Below are 24,198 nucleotides of genomic sequence, written 5' to 3' on the forward strand. Positions count from 1 at the left end.
CCTCAGGGGTGTATATTACCCCCTAATAGTACTTTAAATTCTTTAAATTTTAAAACCATGAAGCAATCTGAGAAGAACAAAATAAGTGATAAAAATAGTATGTCTGCCAGCAAACAATAAAAACATTAAAAGAACAAGCATTTTGATAAGTTGTCCTATTTCCATGAGATTCCAGTAAAATAAATCATAATGTTTTATTTGCAAGTAAGTTTTGGTAAAGTGCCATTTAAAGGTTTGAAAATCTTTCAATTCTTTTTCCTTTACTGCTCCAGGATGTTGGGTGCAATATCATGTTGGATGCTTTCAGATTTATTGATGAATGTATGCTTGTATCTTGTATTAATTTTCAATTGGTTTCAAATCGTATAACCATCCACGGATTTTTTAAATTAATAAACTAGACCTGCAATTGCTACCAGCGATAAGCTGATTTATTTCAGCCTAATTGAAAATCTCCTCCATTCACGGCGGACAAAATGTCCGCTAATCAGCAAAACCTTTTGCAGCGATTGTGAAAGGCTTTCATTTATATATATTTACCAATTCCGACCAGCTTAACGGGCGACTACACACATAATTCGGGGCTCAGTGGCGCAGTCGGTCGTCAACCGGGGCCAGCCTATGATCCGCTTTCAATTTGTGGCTTCGGTGACACACTCCCACAACCAGGCCCTAATCCTTTGCCAGCGAAAGGAAGAAGAAAAATACAAAGCACCCTACGATGTTCCGTTTTCGAAAAAGCCGGTTCTAACCGGTGACACCAACAATGACGTACGCCGGCAAAATGCTGAACCCGTTCGAAAATGCGTCGAATTGAATTTGCATAATGTCGGCCAAAAACACCGTATTAGGCAAAAATGTCGGTGCTAACCGCTTGCACGTGCATTCTTTCGTGGTGGTGGTGATGGTGCGCTCGTCTGAAGGGAAAAACGTTGGCGAGGATTACTACCTGTCAATCGGTGTACCGGGACCTTTTTCCACCCCCGTACCGTTCCCCGTTGCCAATTAACGGACAATTTAATAGGGACACATTATCGCATCCATAATGGGTGGATCCGTTGCTCAGAGTGTGCTCGGCCGTCTGACATGTTCCGGGTGGTCGGATCAGCAGATAATACCGGTGCACGGTTTCGCGCCAGCATCGGCCACGAAAATACCCCCCTCCCCCGCTCCCGTGCTGTCGGTGCTGACTAATTAATAGCTAGTTAAACGAAACCCATTGTTCCAGCGTTCGTGAACACATCCCGACATTGTACCCGAGTGCGCACTCCGGGACCGGGACCGGGTTTTCGCCTGCAACCAGACGTCACCATGCGATGTCCAACGTTTTGCTTTCGCTGCAATGAATTTATATCGCGCGCTGTGTGATAATTAAATTTCGTAGGTTCCTCAAGCCAGTGCGCTCTTGCAGTGCGTGGGCGGGATTTTGTGCGTGGAAAATGGCCGACCACCGTACTGCAGTGTCGGCAGCCAATTTGGGCGCACAATTATGTTTCCGTGTTGCATTGGCTTCGGCAAGCCTCCCCCTTTTGAAAAGTAACGAACGTCCAAACAACCGAGGGACCATTTCATCGTAACCTTGCAAAATAATTGACCGCACGCAGAAGGGTAATTAGTGTGAGTAAGATTGAATTAAAATACCCGAAAACGAAGCACACGACTGTCAGAGTTGGCAATTGCTATGACAACGTATTAAAAACCGATCCGATACCCATACGGGCTATAATAATCTAACAGGCAAAAATTTGGAAAGAACAGAAGAAAAACGCATAATAAAATGTGGTTGAAAGATTGAAATTTAAAATAGTTACATTAATTTTGAATTTTAGAATATTACAAAGTCTTCGAATGGTTAGAGCATAAGTGCTAATGATAAATTGAACAGGTACCGACAATTTTGCAATAAATTGAGCCTTCAAGAGATATGCATAGTGTTACAAACTTTAAACAAAATGTAAATTAAAAAAAAATGTTTTCGCGTATAGAAAATACCATTACTTTTACAATTCTCTCTAAAAATGTTTACATTAGTACTTAGGTTTATCGAAAAAACAACATCAATTTAAATCAATTGATGATTTTTTCGCTATTGACTGCGCTCGTTCTGCTACTTCCATCGTTCTTTTCATTGTTTCAGAATATTTTGAATTTACGAATGTTATAATTGTTTGTAACGATTTCGTTCCGATTTTTGTATTAAACATGGTCAATATTTTTATTAAAAAGAAATCCCACAAGAAAGATAAGTTTCAACAGATATATTTTTTAACATTAGCATAAACAAGCCCACTTTTTGATGCAATAATCGCCGATAAAAAAGCTGGTATTATACACGCATAAACATGGTATTTAAAATTTACTCTTAGTTCAGTAAGAGGTCTATAACAAATTCTAGTATCTTTAAAACAACACATCTGCATTGAATAAATTCAAATTTATTGATAGTTCATTGGCTACCAGAGCAATAAAATGATTTCAACACAATTTCACTCATAACGAAGTGTTTTGTGTCGCGACCTATGTCCATTAGACATGACAGAATACTACCGCCGAAAATTCGGAGTAGTCCAGCTCGACACGCAGCTTAGAAATTAAATTCATAAACGAAAATCAACCCGGTACTGTGGCGCTGTGATCCGCCAAAACGTCCGCCGTCAGAGCGAGCGTCCGGACGTTGTTCGATATTCCACCCACACGCACACACGGCAGGTGGCTTTGGGGCACGATTTTGGGTTCGGACTGACCTCGAACACACGGTCCCGTGCATACAAATCATGGCGAACGCCTTGCACACCGAACGCTACGTGGTCACGCGTAGCACACCGGAAGCGGCCCGGGAAAATCGTCCGCATAAATCCGCCAAAATGGCGCGGGAGGAACGAATGTGGTGAGCCAGAATAACTGGCCGGAACAGTTCACACGTTGCCTGATACGTAAAGGGGTTTTTGCGTAGCTCGGTGCATTTTCGCGCTTCGAATAAAGCTGGTGAGTTGGATGGGACAATGCCTACAATCGATTTTACCGTCTCGTGCAATTTCGGGTGTCGGTGATCAAGTTCCAATCAAATCGTGCCACAGTTGGAGGCAAGGTTGGCTTCGAACTTTAAATTCAAATCAATAACTCTCGCCGGATGCGGTTCATAAGAAGATGAATATTTAATTGCTCACCTCGAAGAATTTCGAAACGTTTTTCCATCTTAAAGGCGAAAATAACGATGCGATGCTTAAGAAGCTCCATGATGAAAACCCCAAACCGAAAAAGTAACCACCTATTTTATTAATTCTCGCTGTAGTGTACATGCTTCGATCAAAATTATGTTTGATATACGTTGATATTACTTAGCCATTGTTAATTTTCACCTTGGCAGAATATGTTAGCGTCTGTCTTCTTACCGTCGAATCTTTTTCGTTGGACTTAAAATGCTCTCAATTCACGTGCCACTTCATAAAAAAAATCATCTCTTAACACTGAACTAAATTTGTATTAATTAAAAAAAAAAAAAGAAACGCATGACATTTCTCGCAGAAAAGTATTAAAATGAGTAGTTTTCAATAGGTCTGTTTGGTTTAGAATTTCGAGGCCATAATTTACAGAACGAAAAGGATTTATTTTATTTTATTTTTTGTGTTTTTTTTATTTAATTCAGATTGATTATATTAATATAATGAAATATCTGATTTACTAAATACGCTGTCAAATTGTATTGTTGATGAATTTGTTTTTTTCAGATTCTCAGCCAGAATTAACAATTACTATCAGATATCTAACGAAGTTATGGATAATAACGGAAAGATGTGTAGAATTAACAAGAATGAAGACTTAAGCTGAATATAAAGGATTGCGAGCTGTTATAAAAAATAAGTCCAATTTCGGCCATATGTAGAGAAGAGCAATCTAAATGTCCGCAGGGCCCCGATTATTCCACTGCTTGGGGCCCTTCTATGAGATAGAAAGTGGTTCGCCAGAAATTAGATGTTGTTGATAAGGTTAAGCTACCAGCTGTATTCACATTGCATTAATTTGTTGCTGTTGATAAGGTTAAGCTACCAGCTCTATTTTTATTGCATTGTTTTAAACGCTTTCTAATAATAATAAACAAGCAGAAATATTCGAACAATATAACATTTGTAAGAAACTTTCTTCAATTAGAAAATTCCCAGACGATGCAAGGAATGCGTCTCATGAAATCTCAACAGAAAACGATCACGCGATTTCAAACGTGTTACATTTTCTGCGTGTCCTGCAAAAAATTCCATCATTGTCTCAACTTTACACTCCAACGCCTCCCTTTCCGGGTTTTTTTTCCGCAGGCCGCCAGCCTCACCGTGACCTGTCGCCAAACGCAATCCTGCGGCCACCTGATCAGCATCCGCCCGTACGTGCACCGGAACACATCATCCGAGGATCTGAACACGGTCCTGCTGTACGCGTCCTCGCTGAAGATGTCGGCCAAACTGTTCCGCATGCCGGTCAGCGCCCACTATCTCTGCTTTCTCGTGCTCGTCTGCTTCATCGGCATCGTGACGTTCGGAATGTGCCTCAACATTTCACTCGGGCGATTTTAGGAGAGCGCGAGAGGTCGGCAGGGTCGCAGGGGGGCACAAACCCGACGAACCGGAAGGAAGCGGTGCGTTTCCGATTGGACGTGAAAGAACGGGTCCAGATCCACTTAGCAGTAAATGGTCGAGATTCCCGGGAAGCGATGTGTGGTTCCGGTTTGCAGGAAGAAGGGAGCCACGTAAAAAAAAACCCAGTTAAACTAAGAAGACAAAAAGAACGTCGAAGGCATCCGGAACGCATCTCGCCATTCCCGTACCGGGAGCACTATTTGCACAATTTTCCCTACACACAACGAACAATGGGCTGGATGGGCGGTGGTATGCTTTGCGTTTCCGGGCATTGCGGGCCAAAGCGGAAGTGAATAATATCGTTACGGTGCCGGCAATCGACGAAAACTGTCTGACAGATGACAATCGGCTCCGGTGGCGTTCGCGCTCGTCGACAGCCGCCGTCCGTAATCCGATCCGGTTCATTGTGAGCAATTCGCATTTAATCATCCCTGGCACACAAAGTGCCCGGGACGGAACCCCGGGGTTGCGGGTTCAACGAGGCAAGCGGGGTAAAAACTTCCAAATGGGCGCAAACAAGCGCAGGGGGAAAAAACTTTCTCCGATTTGCCCAGCCACCGACAATTTCCGGTTCGATTTATGCACGAAAGGGGGAAGATATTTGCATGTTTCCCATGTTTGTTATGCAGTCATAGCCTTAGCTGTTTATCAACGCGCTTTCTTTATGTACCACGGTGTACATATGTTATGCGTCTGTTTGTCTTTTTTTTTTATATATCTGTCTTTTCTTATCGTTTGTTGGAGTTGTAAGATCCCACATCCCCTCTGTGCTCTAGTGTTTCATCTTAATGTTTCCTTGCGGCACCACTTTGCTTCACTCGCACGAAACGATTGTAAATATTTTTCAAACTGTTTGTATGCAAAGAAGAATAAAATCTTACTCAATCAACCAATGTGTCCCTCACTCCCTTCGGCGGGAATTGTATTGTCGCGTTACGACACGGAGCAGCTGCGTTTGTAAAAAGCAACAAATCGGGTGGAAGATTCCGCCAACAATTGCGCTAACATTTCGCCATTCGGAAAAGGGATATAAAACGTCCCATTTCTTTTATTGATGATAATTTATATGTTTTCGGATTGCCTAATCAATCATAAAGGAGTCGAACATTAGCTGCTTGTACGAGTACTTTTTTTATATTTTGCCATTTTTAGCCATTCGCATGTTTTCCTACCGATTATCAACACATGATCCTCTGCTCCATCGAATTAACAGTTTTACCGAGCGAAAAATATGTTTAGTAAGCTTTTCAAAAACATTTCAAATACACTGGATGGATTGTGTTATCTTCCATCTTTTTTTTTTTATTAATAAACCGAGATTGAGTTGACAAGATAACGCAAAATATGAGCTGTTCAAGATAATAATAGATTCCTCTTAAAATAGTTTAGCAAAATCTTGTTCAACATCTGTGACTTCAAAATGGTTCTACCAGTTCCTTCCTTGAAGTTCTTTTTCAACCTAACAATTAACTCATCGTAAGCGTGTCCGTTTCATGATGGCCCGTAGCACTGGTTCAGCACAGGAAACCATTCTGTCGTTTTTTTTCCTTTATATTTTACACAAAACAAAACCATGTTTCGAATATAACATTCTCCCCCAAACCTTCCGCCGATCCGGTGCTGCGATGGTAATGTTACGCGATTCCAATTTAGCATCGTTTGAGCTTGTTTCAGCTCAATTCAACACTACCGTAGCGTTAGTTGCCCACGAGTAAAGCTTCGACGAGCGGAACACGTTTTCCGTAATATCACATTCTAACATTGACCGAATATTTCCCGTCGGACCGTGCCCTCTGAAAGGCACAGGTTGCTGCTGTTGGTTCCGCTGCTGCTGCTGCTGCTTTGGCCATTCGGCCTCGTGGGAAAAGCGGCGTCGTTTAATTTATTCAACCCCAATTCGCACAACCAAGCGGCTCGGACGCGGTGTGTTGTATCGCCAGAACATCGATGACTCGTCCGGGTGGACCGGCAGCCATTTACCGGCCCTCGCGCTCTCCTCGGCCCGACTACGAGTCGAACACCACCCAGCGTTCGTTAATCTGCTCGATTTGCTTCGTCAGGATGGGATTACGGACACGTATTTTGACCTCGAGCTTGCCCCCGACCGTGCGTCTGCCGTCCATCAGCTGCAACAAAATGCGCGAGGCGAACGCGATGAGAATTGCAGTCTCCCTCCCCCCCCCCCCCCAAAGGGCGCTACCGGATGGGCTACTCACCGGAAATGAGTCGTGGATTTCGATCTGCGTCTCCAGCGGCTGCAGCTTGATCGAGACCGTCCCAATCAGCACGTCCGAGCGGAGGAAACCACTGAAACAGGAGGAGAAAAGTCCAGTTGATGCACCGTGACAGCAGCAACAGCAGCTGCATCTGGGCGGAAGGCGCGACGACCATCATTACAAGGCGCAATGGCCAAAAAACATACACACACACACATACGGAAACGTGCGTGGTAAGCGACATGCAAGCACGTGATGGTACGCGGCACAACGCATCGATTGCACACGCAAATATTGTTCAACACAAACGGTTGGCCGATGGAAAGTTAGATGCAAATCACGAGCAATACAAATGGGTGGTGGTGTGGGAGGAAAGAAAGACAAAAAATAAAATTGAACCTTCCCGAACGGTTTCGGAAGCTACAGTGGAGCATCCTAAAAAAAAAAGGACACACCAATCTACTCACTACATGCGTACAAATTACGGGATGCCCAAAAGGGAGAAGGTTGTGAAGGTCTGTGGAAAAATGGTACCAACGAATACTCCCACCGAACATTAACGATTAACAGTGACACAAAAGCGGGGATTCTTGTGGTTTTTTCGTTGCCATGCACTCTGCTACGGAACCATGCATTAACGTACATTGGGGACTGAGGGTGCAAAATGACAATCCAATGATCCCTCACGGAGGTACAACACAGGAAACAGCTTGCGTGCACAACTCCCTTTCCCATGGGGGAGTTTTTTAAGGGGAATGGGGGGAAATGCAACAGGATGTTCAAAGCTTTCTGGGGGATGTTTTCAAATAGTTCAAATAATATTTACCCTTTGGAATAGACTTCGCATTTGAGCGCCTGGCGTTTGAATATTCGCTGGCAGTTACGCTGATTGCGCTGGATCTCCAACGTCTGCTGGTAGTTGTACTCGGGGCTGTGAGTATCTTTAACGAGGTTCGTTCTTCCCTTCAACGGATCTTCCTGTATAGCATGAGGTTAAAAATAGAGTTTTGTAAATCAGATTCAGATTCATGAATCTGAATGATTCCTTGTATTTTAGAGATTCATTAACCTTTAAATGACAGCAAAAAATGAGTAGGGGGACCCCTTTTTTGTCGCATGATCGCACGCCGATGAAAAAATCATGGAGATTTGTGAAAGGTCCACGACAGACTCATGAAGATTCATTATGGTTTTGAAAGATTCATAAACGTTTGAAGATTTGAATTCCAAAAGATTCATGAATTCATCTGAATGAATCTTAGGTGAAAGATTCAAATGAATTAATCTTGTCAAAAGATTCATTAGGCACAACACTAGATAAGACCCTTCCAGTTTGTATCAGAAAACATTTAAAACCATCTACTGATCTGGCTATCCCAGCTAAAGTAGATGCCCAAACTAAACGAAGACTACAGATACCAAAAACACTATGTAGGACAAAGTGTGACAAGATGATATCAGATCACGATAAAAGTCTCTAAAAATTGTTGTTTTGGGGTTATTTTGCCCCATAATCTAAAATGCCGGTTGGAACAAAAGTGCTCCAAAAAATCTTCGTTTTGATAACAATTTGAGAATTTTGAAGTCGTTTTAATATTTTTTGTAAGTAAAAAAGAGAATGTAGTAAAAATCTGAGAAAATTACGAGTGTTTTTCATGAATGGACTGCAAGAAATTAATATTAGGTTGCCTCGACAGCTCCTCGACAGAGAGTTCAAGACTTAACGACATTTTCAACAATATGAACAGCATGTGTCTAAGGTTATGGAATGGGAAAAATGGAACTAGCATCTAGAATTTACCTTTCTAAATGGTGGGAAACCAGAATTTAGTAAAAAATTTTATGAAAAAATATTTATAACGGAACGAAACGAATCCGTGCAAAGTAAGTACAATGAAATGTCGATTATCCGGGACCGGATTAACCGGGGGCCGGATTATCCGTGGGTCAGCTAATCGATAACTGCACAAACGTGTTGAGCAGATGGTTAACAGATGAGTAACAATTTTCGTTACAGCAACTTTGAGACCAAATAAGTTTATTTGACAAATTTTAATATTTTAAAATTAAATAAATTAATTATTACCAAACCAATGTTGTTGAAGAACAGGTTTTTTGTATTGATAATCCTTCTTACAGTCAACTCAAGTCTTGTAAACGTATGTGGGACATACATTTGTATGAAGATCCGATTATCCTGGGTCCGACCGATCCCGATCATCCCGGATAATCGATGTTTTACTGTATTTAATTGTTTTAAAAATTGGTATGTACTAAAGAACTATATGAGGTTTCTATCGGATAATTTTTGAATAGCAATGACACTTACCTGAGGATAAGGAAACTCGAACTTAACGTAAGTATCAACATCCTTTGGATTGGGCACGTTGTAGTTAATTCCACGCACGACTTTAATCTCCACCTCGTTATCGGACAGATCGGTGTTGCACTGCACCACGTTGAACTGCAGCTTTTCGTAGTGGAACTTTGGCAACGGCAAACCCTGCCGGTGCCCAAGCCGCACCAGATCGAGATCCTTCTGCACGTTCAGTGCGAGATTTTCGAACTTGTTCATCCCGGCCACGTCGCCCATCGCCCGATGATGGTCGCGCGTGTTCCGGCAGATAATCAGCTGCTTCGACAACTGCTCCTCGAGGCGAATGCGCGTCTCGCTGTCCAGGTCGTCCCCGACCGGTGCACCACCTTCGACGACGGGCTGATCACAATCCTCCGGCGTTACGATGGTAAAGGAAGCTTCGAGTGCGTTGCGTTTCGCCAGCGGTATCGGCAGCGTGCTCATATCCACCCGCCCACCGGAACGTGCAACCTCGATAAGCTTTTCCAGACCCTTGAATACCCGCAGGCATTCCTTGGCTTCCTCGAGATCGCCCGCTTTCTTCGCTTCGATGGCCGCTTGTTTATACTCTCGATGCCGTTCGGTTAAAAGCGCCAATTGTTTGTCGTACAGAGTGGTCGCAGGTTTCGGTGAGGGCTTGCTCGTACCCGCAACCGATTCCGGCGAGCTCTGGGGAGCAACCGGTGGTTTTGGTGGAACGGAAAGAGCCGGTTTGGAAGGTCCGGCTGCCGGCGTCGAAGGCTTCGGTGGACCATCCACCGGGATTGGTCCGTAACCAGGGGGTGTTGGTAGCTCATCGAATGGGACCGGTTTTCCGGCTTTGTGTAGCTTAATAGCATCCTGATACTGCTTCACAATGCGGCCAATTCTTCGTGCTTTGGAACTGTTGCCTTCTTCCTTTGCCGCCTGCTCGACCGATTTATACTTTTCCAATCGCTGCTCGAGGGCCTCCAGGACCGTCGTGCCGAGGATGAGATTTTCTTCCGCAGCCTCCTCCTCCTCTCCCTCCGCTGGCACTGGAAGGGACGGTTGGGAAGGCACTTCGGCTTCCTGTTGCAGCTTCGATTCCTCCTTTGGTCTACCCCCGGAAGGCACTGTTGGTTGGTTCACTGAAGCCGTCGTCGTTCCGCTATTGAATTCCTTAGGTGGAGGGGGCATACGGCTCAAGTCAACCTCCTCACCATTCTCCAGGGCACGTATGACCACATCGAATTGCTTCAGTACCTTTACATACCCCATCGCTTCTTCGTTATTGCCAGCCTTTTTTGCGTTCAGTGCTGCCTGCTTGTATTGAGCTTTGCGCTCATTTAGGAGCCGCAATTTTGGATCATCTGGAGTGGCAGCTTCCTCCAACACTGGCGCCGGTGTCTGGGGCGGACCAGCATCACGTCTCGGAGGCACGGGTGGTGCAGAATGCGATGGTCCCGGTTCGACCGCCGCAGGTTTTGCGGCCGGTGGAGGTGGCGCTGGGCGAACCGGTGCTGTGTTCGGTTTGGGCTGCTCCTCCGAGGAATCTTTCTGATTGCCGGCAAGCTTAACGCTCACCTCCGGAGGTATTTCACTCTGATCAACCGCTTTACCCGCTTCAGCCATTCGCAACTGGTCTTTTAACGTTTTGAGACCACGGTTAAATCGTCTGGCCTTCCCCGAATCGCCCGCCTTCTTTGCGCCCTCTTCCGCCTGCGTGTACATTGTGATGCGTGATTTGAGCAAAGTGACCAAATCTACACTGGAGGAACTTTTTCTCGGAGGTGCCGCCGGTGGTGCTGCATCTTCCTCGTCGTCTGCGCCATCATCATCCAACGATACTCCCCCGGTGATAGCGGTCAGTTCGCTCATCAAATCCGAATCGTCATCACCATCATCGGAAACATCGTCGTCGCTACCTACGTCCCGCAAGCTAGCCGCAACCATCGCGTCCAGCTCGTGTGGTGCTACAATTCCTTTCGCCTTCGGTTTCGGCTTCGGCCGCCTTGCACCTCCGTGGCCCGCAGTAATGGCAGCCAGTTCCGCTTCCAAGGTATCGTCATCCACATCGCTGCCATCGTCCAGATCGTCACCGAGCCCGCCGATGTCGTCCGAAAGACCGAATATTCCAAACTGCACCAAAACGGAAAACAAAGAAAAAGCCAACGATGACTAATGCACAAGCTGTCGGATAAGCCTACTTACCTCGGAAGGCTCTCGCTTTCGCTCACGCTTTGGTGGCGTTGGTTTGTTGAAACTAAACATTATGAACCGCGATCACAATAGATGCAAGGACACCAGGAAAAGGACTTACTTAAACGGAACAACTAGTAATTTTCACATTAGCATTTTCTGGCAAAGGCAAAGGAATTTCTTTTCTGTTTCTTCGCGACGTACTTTCAATCGCAGAACGGTTGTTTTGCTTCAAATGACAGGTGCGTTAGGACAAAAAGAAAAAAAAAACACAATCGATCTGTCAAACGTACTGCCAGCACCAAGGTTGATAAAAAGAGAGGTCGATGCAAAGCTAGTTTCTTCACCGCCATTGTTTGAACAGTTAGTTTCAAAAGCGTTCCTTGTATTATGCAGGAGATCTCTTTGGCCGCTTCCCAAGAATCTCTTTGGCCGCTAATAGGCGGAGGGCGTCCGACGCGTCCGTGTCCCGCATGAAAAAGGTAACCGAGTCACAGTTTGACAGCACACCAGTGCAGTTGGCAATGCATGATTTTCCAGAAATTAGTTAGCGAGAAGTAGGGTTACCAATAAAGGCGCAGAAAACTGTGACTCACACAGAAAATTAGAATAATCATAATCTCAATTAATTGTAAAGGTCTTTCTCACGTACCACCAATCACTCAACACCTCAACAACTTGTTTAGTTAATAAAGTACAGGCTGGCGAAAACCGAGGCCAGCCTGTTAACTAAATTTTCTGTTTACCCAAACATTTCGAGACATTCATGAAAAATAAAAAATTCAAATCAACTGTCAAACATATTCCCACGTTTTTCGGCACTTACATAGTATGCTTTGACCTCTTTTTGCAACGACCTTAGCCAGCACATGTTGGATTTGTTTACCAATAGCAGCAGCATTAAGTTTCCTTGCTGCAACTAAATTTACATAAAACAGCTACAAGATGTCGGGCAAAATGAATAAAGTTAAGCTTTCTAAAGGTATTTTACAGATGAAATTCATGTCCCGAACGAAGGAGAAAGTTGAAAAAGAAGCCGATGCAGAAAAGGGCCGGTAAGCAAACGAGCAATGTGCACATCCAGCCCGGAAAAAAGGTAAACAACTAAACTCGTTCTTTCCAGAGCACTGTACGCCAGCGAGATTACGGACAAAATGCTACATGAATCTATCAAATACATACTGGAGCCAAGCTACGTCCCTTGTGAGGATCTTATCGACGGTCGAGTCAGCTACGGCGGTATGAATCCAGAAATTGAACGAATAATCGCTATTGAGACTGGTATCGACATTGCAAAACAGCAGCGGGAAGAAGCCGTCAAGGACGCAAAAATGACGACAGACGTGCCGGATGCGGAGATGGCGAAGTTTTACTCTACCGTAGTCAATAGTATGAACAAGAAGTACCAAACCAAGCCGAAGCGACTTCAACATCCGTTACCACTTAACATAAAGCGTTCGAAGTAGGTTCCCAATATAACTGAACTTCCATCCAATTTAGCTATGTTGTTATTTAATATTTTATTATATTACATATCGTTGCTTTAAGTCGAAAACCTTACATAAAACAGTTTAAAATTTATGCTTCTTTAATTTTAACAGCTTGAATAGCGTAGTTTATGTCAGTATTTTGTGTCCAGCACCACCGATTCGACCAAAACTGATAAAACATTCCATGCACTAGGATAGTGTTGCAGTTGTAACTGGTAAGAATTCTCTGTAGATCAAGGGGTGATATAAACTTATCCCAATCGTGTGTGCCTTCTGGCACAAGCTTAAAAATTTGTTCTGCCGCAACAATAGCACCCAACCACGAGGGCGTCGTTTTACTGATGGTGGTGATGAAAAATGATCCTCCCGGCTTGAGGTTGCTTAGACACTGCTCGATGAAAGCAACCTTGTCGTTAACGTGTTCTAATACCTCTGACGACACCACGGCGTCGTATCGTTCGTAATTCTTGGCTGCATGTTGTTCGACCGTTTCTACGTGGTATTGAATAAGGTCTTGCTTCAACGAGCGGTTCTCTTTGGCATGATCTCTAGCCACACCGATCAACTTCTCGCTCGGATCGATGCCAACAACATTCGCCTGGAGTCGGGCAAGCACTTCCGTAAGTATGCCTCCACCGCAGCCTACTTCAAGAATATTCACATTCCTGAGAACGTCCGGTTTTTGAATTCGATCACGTTCCACCACCCCCGTGGCAATCAACCCGTCACGGATGAGCGGGACACGGAGGGCGTTCATGGCGTGCAGTCCCCGAATGGGACCATTCGGATCCCACCATTCGGTTGATTGTTTCGAAAGGTTTTCCACTTCACGCTGGTCTACGTTGCTGTACTGCGTTCGAATTGTGTCGGAGGGAGAAGAAAAACTTCGAGATGTTCTAGAAGAAAAATTGCATCATATTATTTCATCATCAAAAAAACAACGTTTTCTCACCTTCGGAGGAAAGCTGTCTGTCGAAACAGCCGTAGGCAATGCTGAGGTATCATGTTTTTCAGAAACTTGGGCAAACCGCAATCTAAATTATTCCGGTAGGTTGCTGATACCGGTATTTGTTTCCAAACATTTACTTTTCTGGTGAACAATGTAGAACTGACATTACATCAGTTGGCAAACTAGAATAAAGCCCGGTGAAAATACAGTTGACATGTTGTCATCAATACGAAAAACGAAAATTAAATGTAATACGTTTGTTACATCACACTTAAAACTTCATTAAATTATGTTCAGCACTTAATTTTCCTTAAAAAAAAAACTAACAAAAAAATTATTTATAAATAATATTTAAGTGGTGATTCTTCGGAATGCAGTTTGGCAACCATTTGATTTTGACGTTTGCTTGATGCTGTCAAAACAAAGTCCAACAAACACGTGCGAGCGGTTTCAACGAAAAGAATTGTAGATTGTAACAACGTGCTAACTAGTGCTATCGCTGTAAATTCGATCTATTTGTTCGTTTTATTCTTCGTGTCGTAAAATACCACATCAAAATGAAGATCAAACAGTCAAAGAAAAAGCCGGATTTCCAGAACATGTCACTGGACAACTTCCTCGACAACATGGATGTCGATGCTGGCGAGGAGGAACCCGAAACGAAACCTAAAAGCAAACTCAAAGCAAATGGCATAGACAAGGCGAAGAAAAAGATAAAGGCGAAAGGGGAGGGCAGCACCAAGGAACAACTTCAACCGGCAGTGAGCGAATCGAATCCGAAGAAGAAAGCCGCAAAAACCCTTGAACCGGCGACTGAGGAGACACCCGTGTCGAAAAAGAAGAAAAAGATTGGTAAAAGTCAACCACTGCCGGCTGAGGATGAAAGTGTGAAAAAGTCCAAACTTGGAAAGAAGAAACAGAAAGCAAATGGCAAGGTTAAGGATAAAAATGCGTCTTTGGAGGAAGATACGGATGAGGAATACGACGAAGATGCCGCCATGGAGGAGGTAGAACGGGAGCATCAGCTGGCGCTGAGCAAGCTTGAAAAGACCGATCCGGAGTTGTTCGCGTTTTTGAAGAAGAACGATGAGAAGCTGCTGAAATTCGGTGCGATGGATAGCGATATTTCGGATTTCAGCGATTCGGAGGATGAAGCAGATAAGGAGGAAGACGAGGAGGAAGGCGTACACAAGCCGTCCGGTAAACTGGAAGTGGCCAGTGACGAGAGTGACTTCGAGCCCGACGAGGAACAGGGCGTCGAGAAGGATGAAGAAGACGGTGACGATGGCGACGAGGAGGAGGAGGCAGAAGCTGATGGCGGGAAGAAAGGCCCCGCGGAGCACGAACCAGGTACGAAAATAACGTTCAAGATGCTGAGAGCATGGACGAAGGACCTGACCACCCTGCCGGTGAAATACGTGCATCCGATTAGGAACATTTGCTATGCGTTCAGTTCGGCTATCCATACCGTCACGGGAGATCAAGGCACTATTCCGCCGTACCGAGTGGAGGGTTCGGCCATGTTTAATGCCATCGTGCAGACGTGCGTCCTGCACCTCGTACCGGCCGTACGCAGCTACCTTCGGCTGACCGATAAGCGGCAGTTTAAGGACATCAAAAAAGATAAAAAATTCATAAAGGTTCGCGCCTGCCTTAAAAATTATCTGGCCGATCTGACGAATCTGATCGAGAACGTGTCCTCGACGCACATCATGTCGGTGCTGCTGAAGCACTTGCACCAGTTCTCGTGGATCCTCATTCGGTTTCCACTCTGCACAAAACCGATCTTGAAGCGTATGATCGTCATCTGGAGTACATCGGACGAGGAAACGATTCGCGTCCTGGCGTTCCTTGTTATCCTGAAGGTAACGTACGCCCAGAAGCGTTACTTGAGCGTGGTCCTGAAGGCAATGTACTTGGCGTACGTGAAAAACAGCAAGTTTGTCTCGCCAAACACGCTGCCGAACATCAACTTCATGCGTCGTTCGCTGTCGGAGCTGTTCTTGATTGACTTCAACGTGGCGTACCAGCACATGTTTCTGTACATCCGCCAGCTGGCAATCCATCTGCGAAATGCAACGGTTCTGCAGAAAAAAGAAAGCCTCCAGTACATCTACAACTGGCAGTACATCAATTCGCTCAAACTATGGGGCGACATTTTAGGAACGGCCCACGGCAACGGAAACGCTCTCGAGCCTCTGATCTATCCCCTCGTCTCGATCACGATCGGTGTGATCAAGCTGACCCCTTCGGCGCAATATTTCCCACTCCGTTTCCACTGTTGTCGTATCTTGACGCAGCTGAACGCGAAGACGCGCATCTACATCCCGGTGCTTCCGTTCCTGGTGGAGGTGCTGAAATCGAACAGCTTCAACGAGAAACATAAGAAGCTGTCGCTACGACCCGTCAACTTGACCTGTTTGCTGCGTTTCGCGCCGGCCAATATTCAGGAGAACGGTTACAAGGATGCCGTGCTCGATCAGATCTACGAGCTGATCCTGGAGTTTGCTGCCAACGAGTCCGCCTCGGTCGCATACCCCGAGATTGTGCTTCCGATCATCCTACAGCTGCGTCAGTACGCCAAGGCGACCACGGTTTACAAGTACGCACGCAAGATGAAGCAGTTGAGCGACAAGCTGATGGAAAACTACGAGTTTATGGATAAGCGGCGCAGCAAGCTGGACATCCCGCTGGCTGATACCGATCGTATCCGAGGCTGGGAAGAAACGGTACGAGCTTCGGGCACGCCGCTCCGTACATTCTACGCCACCTACGCCAAGGAGGCGGAATCGGCAAAGCGTCGGTTGGCCACCGACTCGGAGAAGATCGGCGACTACAATCTGCCGACGTTGAAGAAGGTGGACCGAAAGCCGAAGGAGAAGCAGGACGGTCCGGTGACGCTGTTCCCTTCGGACGACGAAGACGAGGATGACGAGTCGGTCGGATTCGGAGACAGCGACGAGGCCGAATCGGATGATGGGGATAATGTTGACTCGGAGGCTGAGGATGATGATGCCATGTCCGGCACGGAGGATAGCGACGAGGAGGTGGACGACGCTGAAGTAAAGGTTCCACAAGGCAAGCAGAAGAAGAAGCAACAGACGAATGGCAAACAGTTGAAAAAACAGAAGAATCCGTCGGCACAGGAAGCCGACGATTATCCACTAGAGAACGTAAAAGATACCGATCAGGTGGATATCTTGCAAGATTTGAAGCTTGACGATTGGGACGATTGAGCGTCGAGTTACATATTTAGTTTGTACCATACCATCTATAAAACTTGAATAAATGCCGTGTGAAGAAGCAATTTTTCTTCATTCAATGTAGTTACATTTTCCATTGATTTTAATTCTAAAACTATAAATTGCTGCAAGAAATGGTCGACGATGTTAAATTTAGCTGGATGATATTTCACCATGTTATACAATGTAACCAAAGGGATATCAATTGATAGCATTTTGGATGCGTATGACCCAGCGTAAGGCTTAGTAAACTCCAATTATCATGAAAAACCTTCAGCCCCACGCCGAACGTTCACATCACGATTCAAATTCGTGCTACAGCGGCTCGTTGCGTGCTATCCGTGAGGATTTTTGGGGGCACACTGGCGCGTGCATAATGGACATTACACTGGAACCGACGTGGCTTCATTGCGAAGCCTTTGGCAAAGGCCAAAGTTGGGCAGCTTTAAAAGCTCTCACAAATGTTACCAACGGTATCAGTTGTACGGTGGCAGTTGTTCGGTTGCTGTGTATCAAAAGTGTTTCCAGAGTTCCAAGGACGTGCAGTGAAAATGACGCACCACCACCAGCATTCGTTCAGCGAATCGAGCTGCTATGTATCCTGCATTTTGATTCTTCAGTTCTTTCAAAAAATGATTGTAAAGTGCTGCCAAAAGCTATCGATTGCGTTTCTCAGCGTGATGGAGGGAATTTCGATGAGAAGTACGGCCGAGGAGCAGATTAGAACGTTCGATCAGCAGTCGGCACACTGGTGGGAACCGAATGGACCGATGCTTCTACTGCACAGGCTGAACAAGCTAAGGTAGGAACAGAGTAAAATATCCTCCTGGCGATCGGTAACGATACTCTTATCGTTTTCAGAGTTCCACTGGTCGTCGAGGGGCTCATCAAAGTCGGTAAGCTGGACCGCAAGCAACGGTACACGACAGACGCCCTGAAGGGGCTGTCGATCTTGGACGTTGGCTGCGGCGGTGGCATTTACGCGGAGGCCCTCGCCAAGCTGCAGGCGAATGTAGTCGGCATCGATCCGGCTCATCATCTGATCGACGTGGCGAAGGCGCACGCCGAAAAGCAGCCGGAAATTAAGAATCACTGCCAGTACCGAGCGGAATCGATGGAGCAGCACTGGGAGAGTGCGGTTGGAAAGTACGACGTGGTGGTACTGTCGGAAACTCTCGAGCACGTCGCGGACAAGAGTACGCTGCTGAAGCAGATCGCGGCCGTACTGAAACCGGGCGGGTCCGTGTTCATCAGCACCTGGAACAGGACCACCTTCGCCTGGCTGATGGCGATTGTGCTGCTGGAGAACATTACCAAGCGTCTGCCGAGGGGATCGCACGATTACGACCAGTTTATCGAGCCGGAGGAGACGCAGGGCATCCTCGAGGGCTACAACTGTCGCACGATCGAGTGCCGGCCGTTCTACTTGAAGTTTTGGGAGGACGAGTGGGTTTGGGTGCCGTTCAGAAAGTTTACCTACGCTCTCCATGCGGTCAAGGAATAACGACAGGAAAAAGGACATCAGGCATCGGATTGAACTAGCGGATATGGAAACACGGAATGAGAGGAAACGGGAATTTGACAAATGAATTTCAAACAAAAATAACTGTGGAGAGGCTAAATTAAACTGTATTGATTTTTAATAATATTTAATAAATTTTCTTGTTTACTTGAAAAATCAAAGAATATGGCGTATTCCCGAATGCATAAACGCATCTTTGTAGTACATCAACTCAGTCTTTTTAATCTGTTTTGATTTACAAGTGTTAGATTAAGCGAATTTTTTCTTCTTTCTTTTCTTTTTTTCTTCTTTCTTCTTCTTTTCTTCTTCTTCTTCTTCGTGTGATATCCACTATGTTAGTATATTGCTGCAACAACGCATACGCTGTGAGTCAACGGGCAGTGGTCGCCACACACGACCTTCTTTATTCGGAGTCCAATCCAATACTGACTACCCTCTATCCCTGTCACCCGTAACCCAGGATGCCACATCCTCCCTTTGGCAAAAATAATGCGTTACTTATTCTCAGAATTCTCTCCTCTCTACACACATGTTTAAGTACCGCTTCGGTGGCCTTATATTTCTACCGCTACGCCCTTCACGCCTCGGATTCTCTTTGTATGCCTCTTCCACGTCTTGTGCCTTCGATAAATTCTGCAATCCTGTCCGCCCAAGTGGCTCCATTTCCTTGTGGTGTACTGACTCTGATGACTTACCCTCAGCCTGCCCTTGGTCCTCGTCAAATCGTCGGACGTACCTCTTCAGCATCTTGACGTTACGCTCGTACTCCTTATTACTTGTCATGTCAACAATAGTAGCTCTGCCTCCGTGAAGCTCCTTCACCTTATACAATATATTCTTATACACCGTGTCAGTTTTATCTCTTCTCTGCTGCATCATCAATACCATATCTCCCACCTTGATGTCACTAGCTCGTGCTCGTCGTTTCCTATCTTCCCTCGCATTACGGTCAAATTTTGCAACTTTGTCCCGATCCCTCAACTCCTCGTCTTGAGGACGTGCCGAATCAACATTAATACTGGGGAGCAGATTTCTCACTGCTCTACCAAACATCAATTGTGCCGGAGGAACTTTCGTCACGTGATGCGGCCATGAGTTGTATGCTGCCACATAGTCAGCCAGAGCATCCTTCCAATTCTGCTTGGTCAGCCTAGCTACGGTTACCGCTTTATTAATGCCTTGCATGCTGCGTTCAACAAGACCGTTTTCGGTTGGATTAAGCGGTGTAGTATGCATCAGCTTAACTCCCCAAACCAACTGCAGCCAAGACTGCAATTCCGAGCTGTTAAACGGAGGCCCGTTATCCGCCTTCAAGGTCTTAGGAGCGTGATAGGTGTTGAAAATTCGGCGCAGAGCCCGCTTCACCGCTTCCGTGTCTGTTTTCTCCATGGGCAGCGCCACCAAATATCTTGAGTAGTTGTCCACCAGCACCAATGCCTTCCAACTCAACACCTCCGAACATGAAGCAAAATCCATTGAAATGTATTCCCATGGATTCTTTGGTAACTCCGTCAGCGTAATGGGCAAGGGTGTACTAGTCTTTGTCACCAGCTGGCACTCTGGGCAACTCTTCACAAAACTCTCTACATCGCGATCCATGCCCGGCCACCACAAACCCTGCCTCAAGAAGTTTTTCATCGTAGACATTCCTGGATGGCCACGATGAGCTATCATTAACGCTCGATTGCACAATGCCTTGGGTAGAACAATTTTCTCCTGTTTCAATAGCATTCTCCCTTGGATATACAACTCGTTTTGAAAAGGCTGATACTTTGTGATGCTTTGTGGCCACTTGTCATTCTTGTCGAGCCAGTGCATAACTGTCTGAAGTTCCTCATCTTGGAGTGTTTCGTCTTGCACCTGTACCGTTGTCAACGCTAGCAGCTGCTCGTTGATGTTATTTACGTCCGCCTCAACCAAACACAGTTCATGAGGCTCTTTCTCAATTCCAAACTGGCCATCATCTCGTTTTTCACCCATCCTTGATGCTGCATCAGCAATATTGTCCTTGCCTGCTACATGTTCAAAATCGTAGTTAAAATGCTCCATTCGCAAGAACCATCCCTCCGCTCGAGACATAATTCGTTTGCCTACATCTTTACGCTGACCAGTTTTCATCATAAACATAAGTGCCTCGCTATCGGACCGCAAAGTAAACTTACGCCCTAAGAGATAATATGCGAATCTCTCCATAGCCCAGATGATCGCTAGTGCTTCCCGGTGCAGTTGCGGGTATCGGCATTCCACAGCAGTCAGGCTTTTTGACGCACAAGCTATTATGCGTCGCTCCCCAAAAATCGAATCTTCTTGAGTCAAGACAGCACCGAGCCCCCATGGAGATGCATCCGTATACAGTATCGTTTGGTCTCCCTCTTTGAAAAATCCTCGCTTCACCAGGTCCTGCTCTGCCGAAATTTTTAAGTTCTCAAACGCATTCTGCTGCGGCTCCTTCCATTCGAACTTTGCATCCCGGCTAAGTAGATCTCGCAAAGGCTTGGTCATGTGCGAGAAGTTTTTGATGAACGGACTAATAAAAGTAAGCATACCTAAAAAACTCCGGACTTCGGAAACGTCTTTAGGTCTCTCAAATTGCATAATCTCTGAAATTTTTCCTTGTGTAGGTAGTATTCCCTTTCCATCCAGGCTGAATCCAACGAAATCCACCTTGGTCTGGTTATACGAAGATTTCTCCTCATTCACTGTTAGATTGTGCCTCCTTAATAGGGTTTTTACTTCGCTAACGTTCTTCTGAAGCTCTTGCTTACATGGTGCAAACAACAACACATCATCCAGATATACAATGATGCCCTTGCAATGTATCAGTATCCTTTCCATAATCCGCTGGAATAATTCCGGAGCACACGATAGCCCAAATGGCAGTCTTCTGAAGCGCATCAATCCGTTCGCAGTCATAAAAGTGGTAATATGGCGTACATCTTCATGCAGTTCCACATGAAAATATGCATCTTTCAAGTCCAATTTGGTAAAAATCAAACACCCGTTGCTATGCGGAATATCGGTCCAAATCTTCTCCAAGGATGGCATGGGGTAGGGTTCACGGATTATTGCCTTGTTGACCTCTCGATAATCAATGACAATCCGGAAGTCTTTGGTGCCCTTCGGCACCAATACCATTGGTGAAACAAATGTGATCGTATCACCTTCCTTGTCAGCCCTTTCGATAATCCCTTTTTGCTCCATCTCGGCTAGCCTCTTGTTAATAGCATCTTCGAATGCTTTCGGAACATTGTAGCGGATTATCTGTCTAGGTATTATCGTCTTGTCCAGCTTGAAACGCACTCCTCCTAGAGGCAACTTGGGGAACTCATTATCACTCATTAACCCAGGTGCCGGTACCGAACTGTCTACGGTGTGAATGTATCCGCCTCGTTGGTTTGGGTGGCCTATGTGAATCAAATCCAACTTATGCGACGTTTGGTATCCGAGCAGGGATAACTTCGTTCCTTCTACCACGAAGAATTTCGCCAATACCATGTTCTTTTCAATACCCTCAACTGCTATGTATGCGCTGAACGAACACACCACATCCAATGGCTTCTGATTCGCATACCCTTTTAACACCTCCTCCGGATGCACCGTCAAATCCTGGACAATAGTGTGGCACCTTTGTCTTATTATTTGCCACCCCTGGGTCGTGATGGTATTCACCGTGGCCCCGGAGTCGATCAGGAATGTGAACCTCTCGGAACCAAGCACGCAATGTACCAACCGGGGATCCCCATCGCTATTGCAATTGAACTGCGGAGGCTTAGGAAACCCGGTGATCATCTGGTTGATTTCACCGGCAATCAGCTGATTCACCCTGTTGGCCTCTCGTTTTATTTCTTCCAATCCTGGCTTCTTTCCTGGAGTCTGACAGAAGCTTGCGAAATGGCCGGTTCTTCCGCACGAAAAACATTTCGCTTGAAATGCCTTGCATTGCCCCCAGGTGTGAGCCCGCCCGCATTTCGGGCAATTCGGCCGTCCAGCTTCTCTTTGTAGTCCCCCACTTCGTCCATTATACTGCCTTTCCGCATACGGCCTGTATCGCAAACCCGATTGCTTCACTGACCGAATAGCGTTAACCGGTCTCAACCCTGCATGCTGTTCTTCTGTAGCGTTGCGCGAGCCCGCGTCCATTTCACCCGACTTTACCTCCTCCGCTTCTTTCCGTATGAAGTCCAGGTGCTTCCCATGGCTTATAACTTTTTCCAACTTATTCTCAAACAAATTGGCCATTTCGTATAGTTTGTCCGCAATTGCCGGGATTGATCTGCGCGTCACCGCCTGCAACATTTCTTCTTCGCGTTGTTCCCCACGAAACTCGCACAAACTCGCTTGCGCCTGCAGACGCAGCACCCAGTCCGCGAACGGCTCTGCCACCTTCATTCTCATCTCGCGGAATTTCAACCGCTCCTTCGTAGCGTCGCATAAGTCGCTGAAATATTCATTCAACGCCTTTACCGTATCCCTATAAATGTCCGTGGTCATCGCCAAACTATTCTGCTGCATTTCGATGATGCTCAATAGGTAGCTGCCCGCAAAAATCTTCAATCCAGTTACGCGCGTTTTTGGATCCACTGGCGCTTTGCATTCCACAATCCTCTCGAATTGGTCCCGGAACCTAATCCATTCCGCCTTACGCTTGTTCGTCGGTACTGCTTCGTCGAACGGTTTCAACGGCCAAGACCCCGAAAGCCACTCATCCGACACTTTTCTATTGTCTTTATCCACCGGACACTCCACCACCATCTCCGGCATTTTTGTTTCCTCCATCACGTCACTGACTATCCAGCCTTTGCTCATTTTTCCCTTTACTAATATGTTTTTTTTTTTCTTCACGTAAGAACTGTTTTCGTCTATGCTTGCCAAAGAACGATCACGAACTGCCTACATCTCCGCATGTGCTTCCTCACTACCCACGATACTCACCACCAGCTTGATTTTCATCTTACTCACCACTACCAAAACCGCTGTCCCGTGCACCCGGCCTCATTTTCATGTTTCATCCTGTTTCCTTAATCGAGCATATGGGCTACCTTTTGTCCTACCAGCAGTCAAAAACAAAAAAAAAAAACAAACCAAAACTCAACGGTTTTCTGCACTGGTCATGGGCCGAACCCGACTCAGTGACGTTCGCGATCACCGCACCGCTCTGTTGGTCATGGGCCGAACCCGACTCAACTTTCGTACTCTCTCTCACTGGCCATGGGCCGAACCCGACTCAGTGGTGTCTCCGATATCGCCTCTCTGTTGGTCATGGGCCGAACCCGACTCAACTGTCGTACTCTCTCTCACTGGCCATGGGCCGAACCCGACTCAGTGGTGTCTCCGATTTTGCCTCTCTGTTGGTCATGGGCCGAACCCGACTCAACTGTCGTACTCTCTCTCACTGGCCATGGGCCGAACCCGACTCAGTGGTGTCTCCGATATTACCTCTCTGTTGGTCATGGGCCGAACCCGACTCAACTGTCGCACTCTCTCTCACTGGCCATGGGCCGAACCCGACTCAGTGGTGTCTCCGATATTTCCTCTCTGTTGGTCATGGGCCGAACCCGACTCAACTGTCGCACTCTCGCTCACTGGCCATGGGCCGAACCCGACTCAGTGGTGTCTGCGAAAATGTTATCCAATG

At 46.0% G+C, this 24,198-nt stretch overlaps 7 protein-coding genes across 10 annotated transcripts in view; 4 read left to right on the forward strand and 3 right to left on the reverse strand.

Moving 5' to 3' along the window:
- The window catches only part of LOC131272548 (uncharacterized), a 39,292-nt gene extending 33,807 nt beyond the window's left edge, over positions 1 to 5,485 (forward strand). For both annotated transcript variants that reach the window (XM_058274309.1, XM_058274310.1), the window contains one exon: positions 4,311 to 5,485. In XM_058274309.1, coding sequence (XP_058130292.1) covers positions 4,311 to 4,565 — 255 coding nt within the window. In that variant the 3' untranslated portion in view covers positions 4,566 to 5,485. The remainder of the gene's footprint in view (positions 1 to 4,310) is intronic.
- Positions 5,486 to 5,884: 399 nt separating this feature from the next.
- On the reverse strand, positions 5,885 to 11,565 carry LOC131260981 (coiled-coil and C2 domain-containing protein 1-like). Of its 3 annotated transcripts, none has more exons than XM_058262849.1 (5): positions 11,373 to 11,565; positions 9,174 to 11,300; positions 7,671 to 7,822; positions 6,845 to 6,935; positions 5,885 to 6,754 (listed from the first exon to the last, which is right to left on the reverse strand). In XM_058262849.1, exons 1-5 carry the CDS (start codon positions 11,430 to 11,432, stop codon positions 6,635 to 6,637), a joined length of 2,550 nt encoding a protein of 849 aa, XP_058118832.1. In that variant the 5' UTR covers positions 11,433 to 11,565; the 3' UTR covers positions 5,885 to 6,634. The 3 variants fall into 3 exon arrangements, with proteins under 3 accessions (XP_058118832.1, XP_058118831.1, XP_058118830.1); XM_058262848.1 differs by having other exon boundaries at positions 6,845 to 6,989; XM_058262847.1 differs by having other exon boundaries at positions 6,845 to 6,995.
- Positions 11,566 to 12,242: 677 nt separating this feature from the next.
- LOC131271925 (M-phase phosphoprotein 6) lies at positions 12,243 to 12,934 on the forward strand. Its single transcript, XM_058273511.1, has 2 exons — positions 12,243 to 12,415; positions 12,484 to 12,934. The coding sequence occupies exons 1-2, from the start codon at positions 12,306 to 12,308 to the stop codon at positions 12,824 to 12,826; spliced, it is 453 nt and encodes a 150-aa protein (XP_058129494.1). The 5' UTR covers positions 12,243 to 12,305; the 3' UTR covers positions 12,827 to 12,934.
- On the reverse strand, positions 12,856 to 13,936 carry LOC131271924 (ubiquinone biosynthesis O-methyltransferase-like). The gene is made up of 2 exons (XM_058273510.1): positions 13,803 to 13,936; positions 12,856 to 13,746 (listed from the first exon to the last, which is right to left on the reverse strand). The coding sequence occupies exons 1-2, from the start codon at positions 13,853 to 13,855 to the stop codon at positions 12,939 to 12,941; spliced, it is 861 nt and encodes a 286-aa protein (XP_058129493.1). The 5' UTR covers positions 13,856 to 13,936; the 3' UTR covers positions 12,856 to 12,938.
- Positions 13,937 to 14,215: 279 nt separating this feature from the next.
- Positions 14,216 to 17,125, forward strand: LOC131272255 (nucleolar complex protein 2 homolog). Its single transcript, XM_058273923.1, has one exon. The coding sequence runs from the start codon at positions 14,357 to 14,359 to the stop codon at positions 17,033 to 17,035; it is 2,679 nt and encodes an 892-aa protein (XP_058129906.1). The 5' UTR covers positions 14,216 to 14,356; the 3' UTR covers positions 17,036 to 17,125.
- A 415-nt stretch (positions 17,126 to 17,540) lies between these two features.
- On the forward strand, positions 17,541 to 18,652 carry LOC131259204 (ubiquinone biosynthesis O-methyltransferase-like). Its single transcript, XM_058260645.1, has 2 exons — positions 17,541 to 17,843; positions 17,903 to 18,652. The coding sequence occupies exons 1-2, from the start codon at positions 17,593 to 17,595 to the stop codon at positions 18,543 to 18,545; spliced, it is 894 nt and encodes a 297-aa protein (XP_058116628.1). The 5' UTR covers positions 17,541 to 17,592; the 3' UTR covers positions 18,546 to 18,652.
- Positions 18,563 to 23,075, reverse strand: LOC131266579 (uncharacterized protein K02A2.6-like). The gene is made up of 2 exons (XM_058269151.1): positions 19,259 to 23,075; positions 18,563 to 18,579 (listed from the first exon to the last, which is right to left on the reverse strand). The coding sequence occupies exons 1-2, from the start codon at positions 23,073 to 23,075 to the stop codon at positions 18,563 to 18,565; spliced, it is 3,834 nt and encodes a 1,277-aa protein (XP_058125134.1).
- Between the last annotated feature and the right edge of the window lie 1,123 nt (positions 23,076 to 24,198).

Source organism: Anopheles coustani, chromosome 3, assembly GCF_943734705.1.
Source record: "Anopheles coustani chromosome 3, idAnoCousDA_361_x.2, whole genome shotgun sequence".
Taxonomy (NCBI): domain Eukaryota; kingdom Metazoa; phylum Arthropoda; class Insecta; order Diptera; family Culicidae; genus Anopheles; species Anopheles coustani.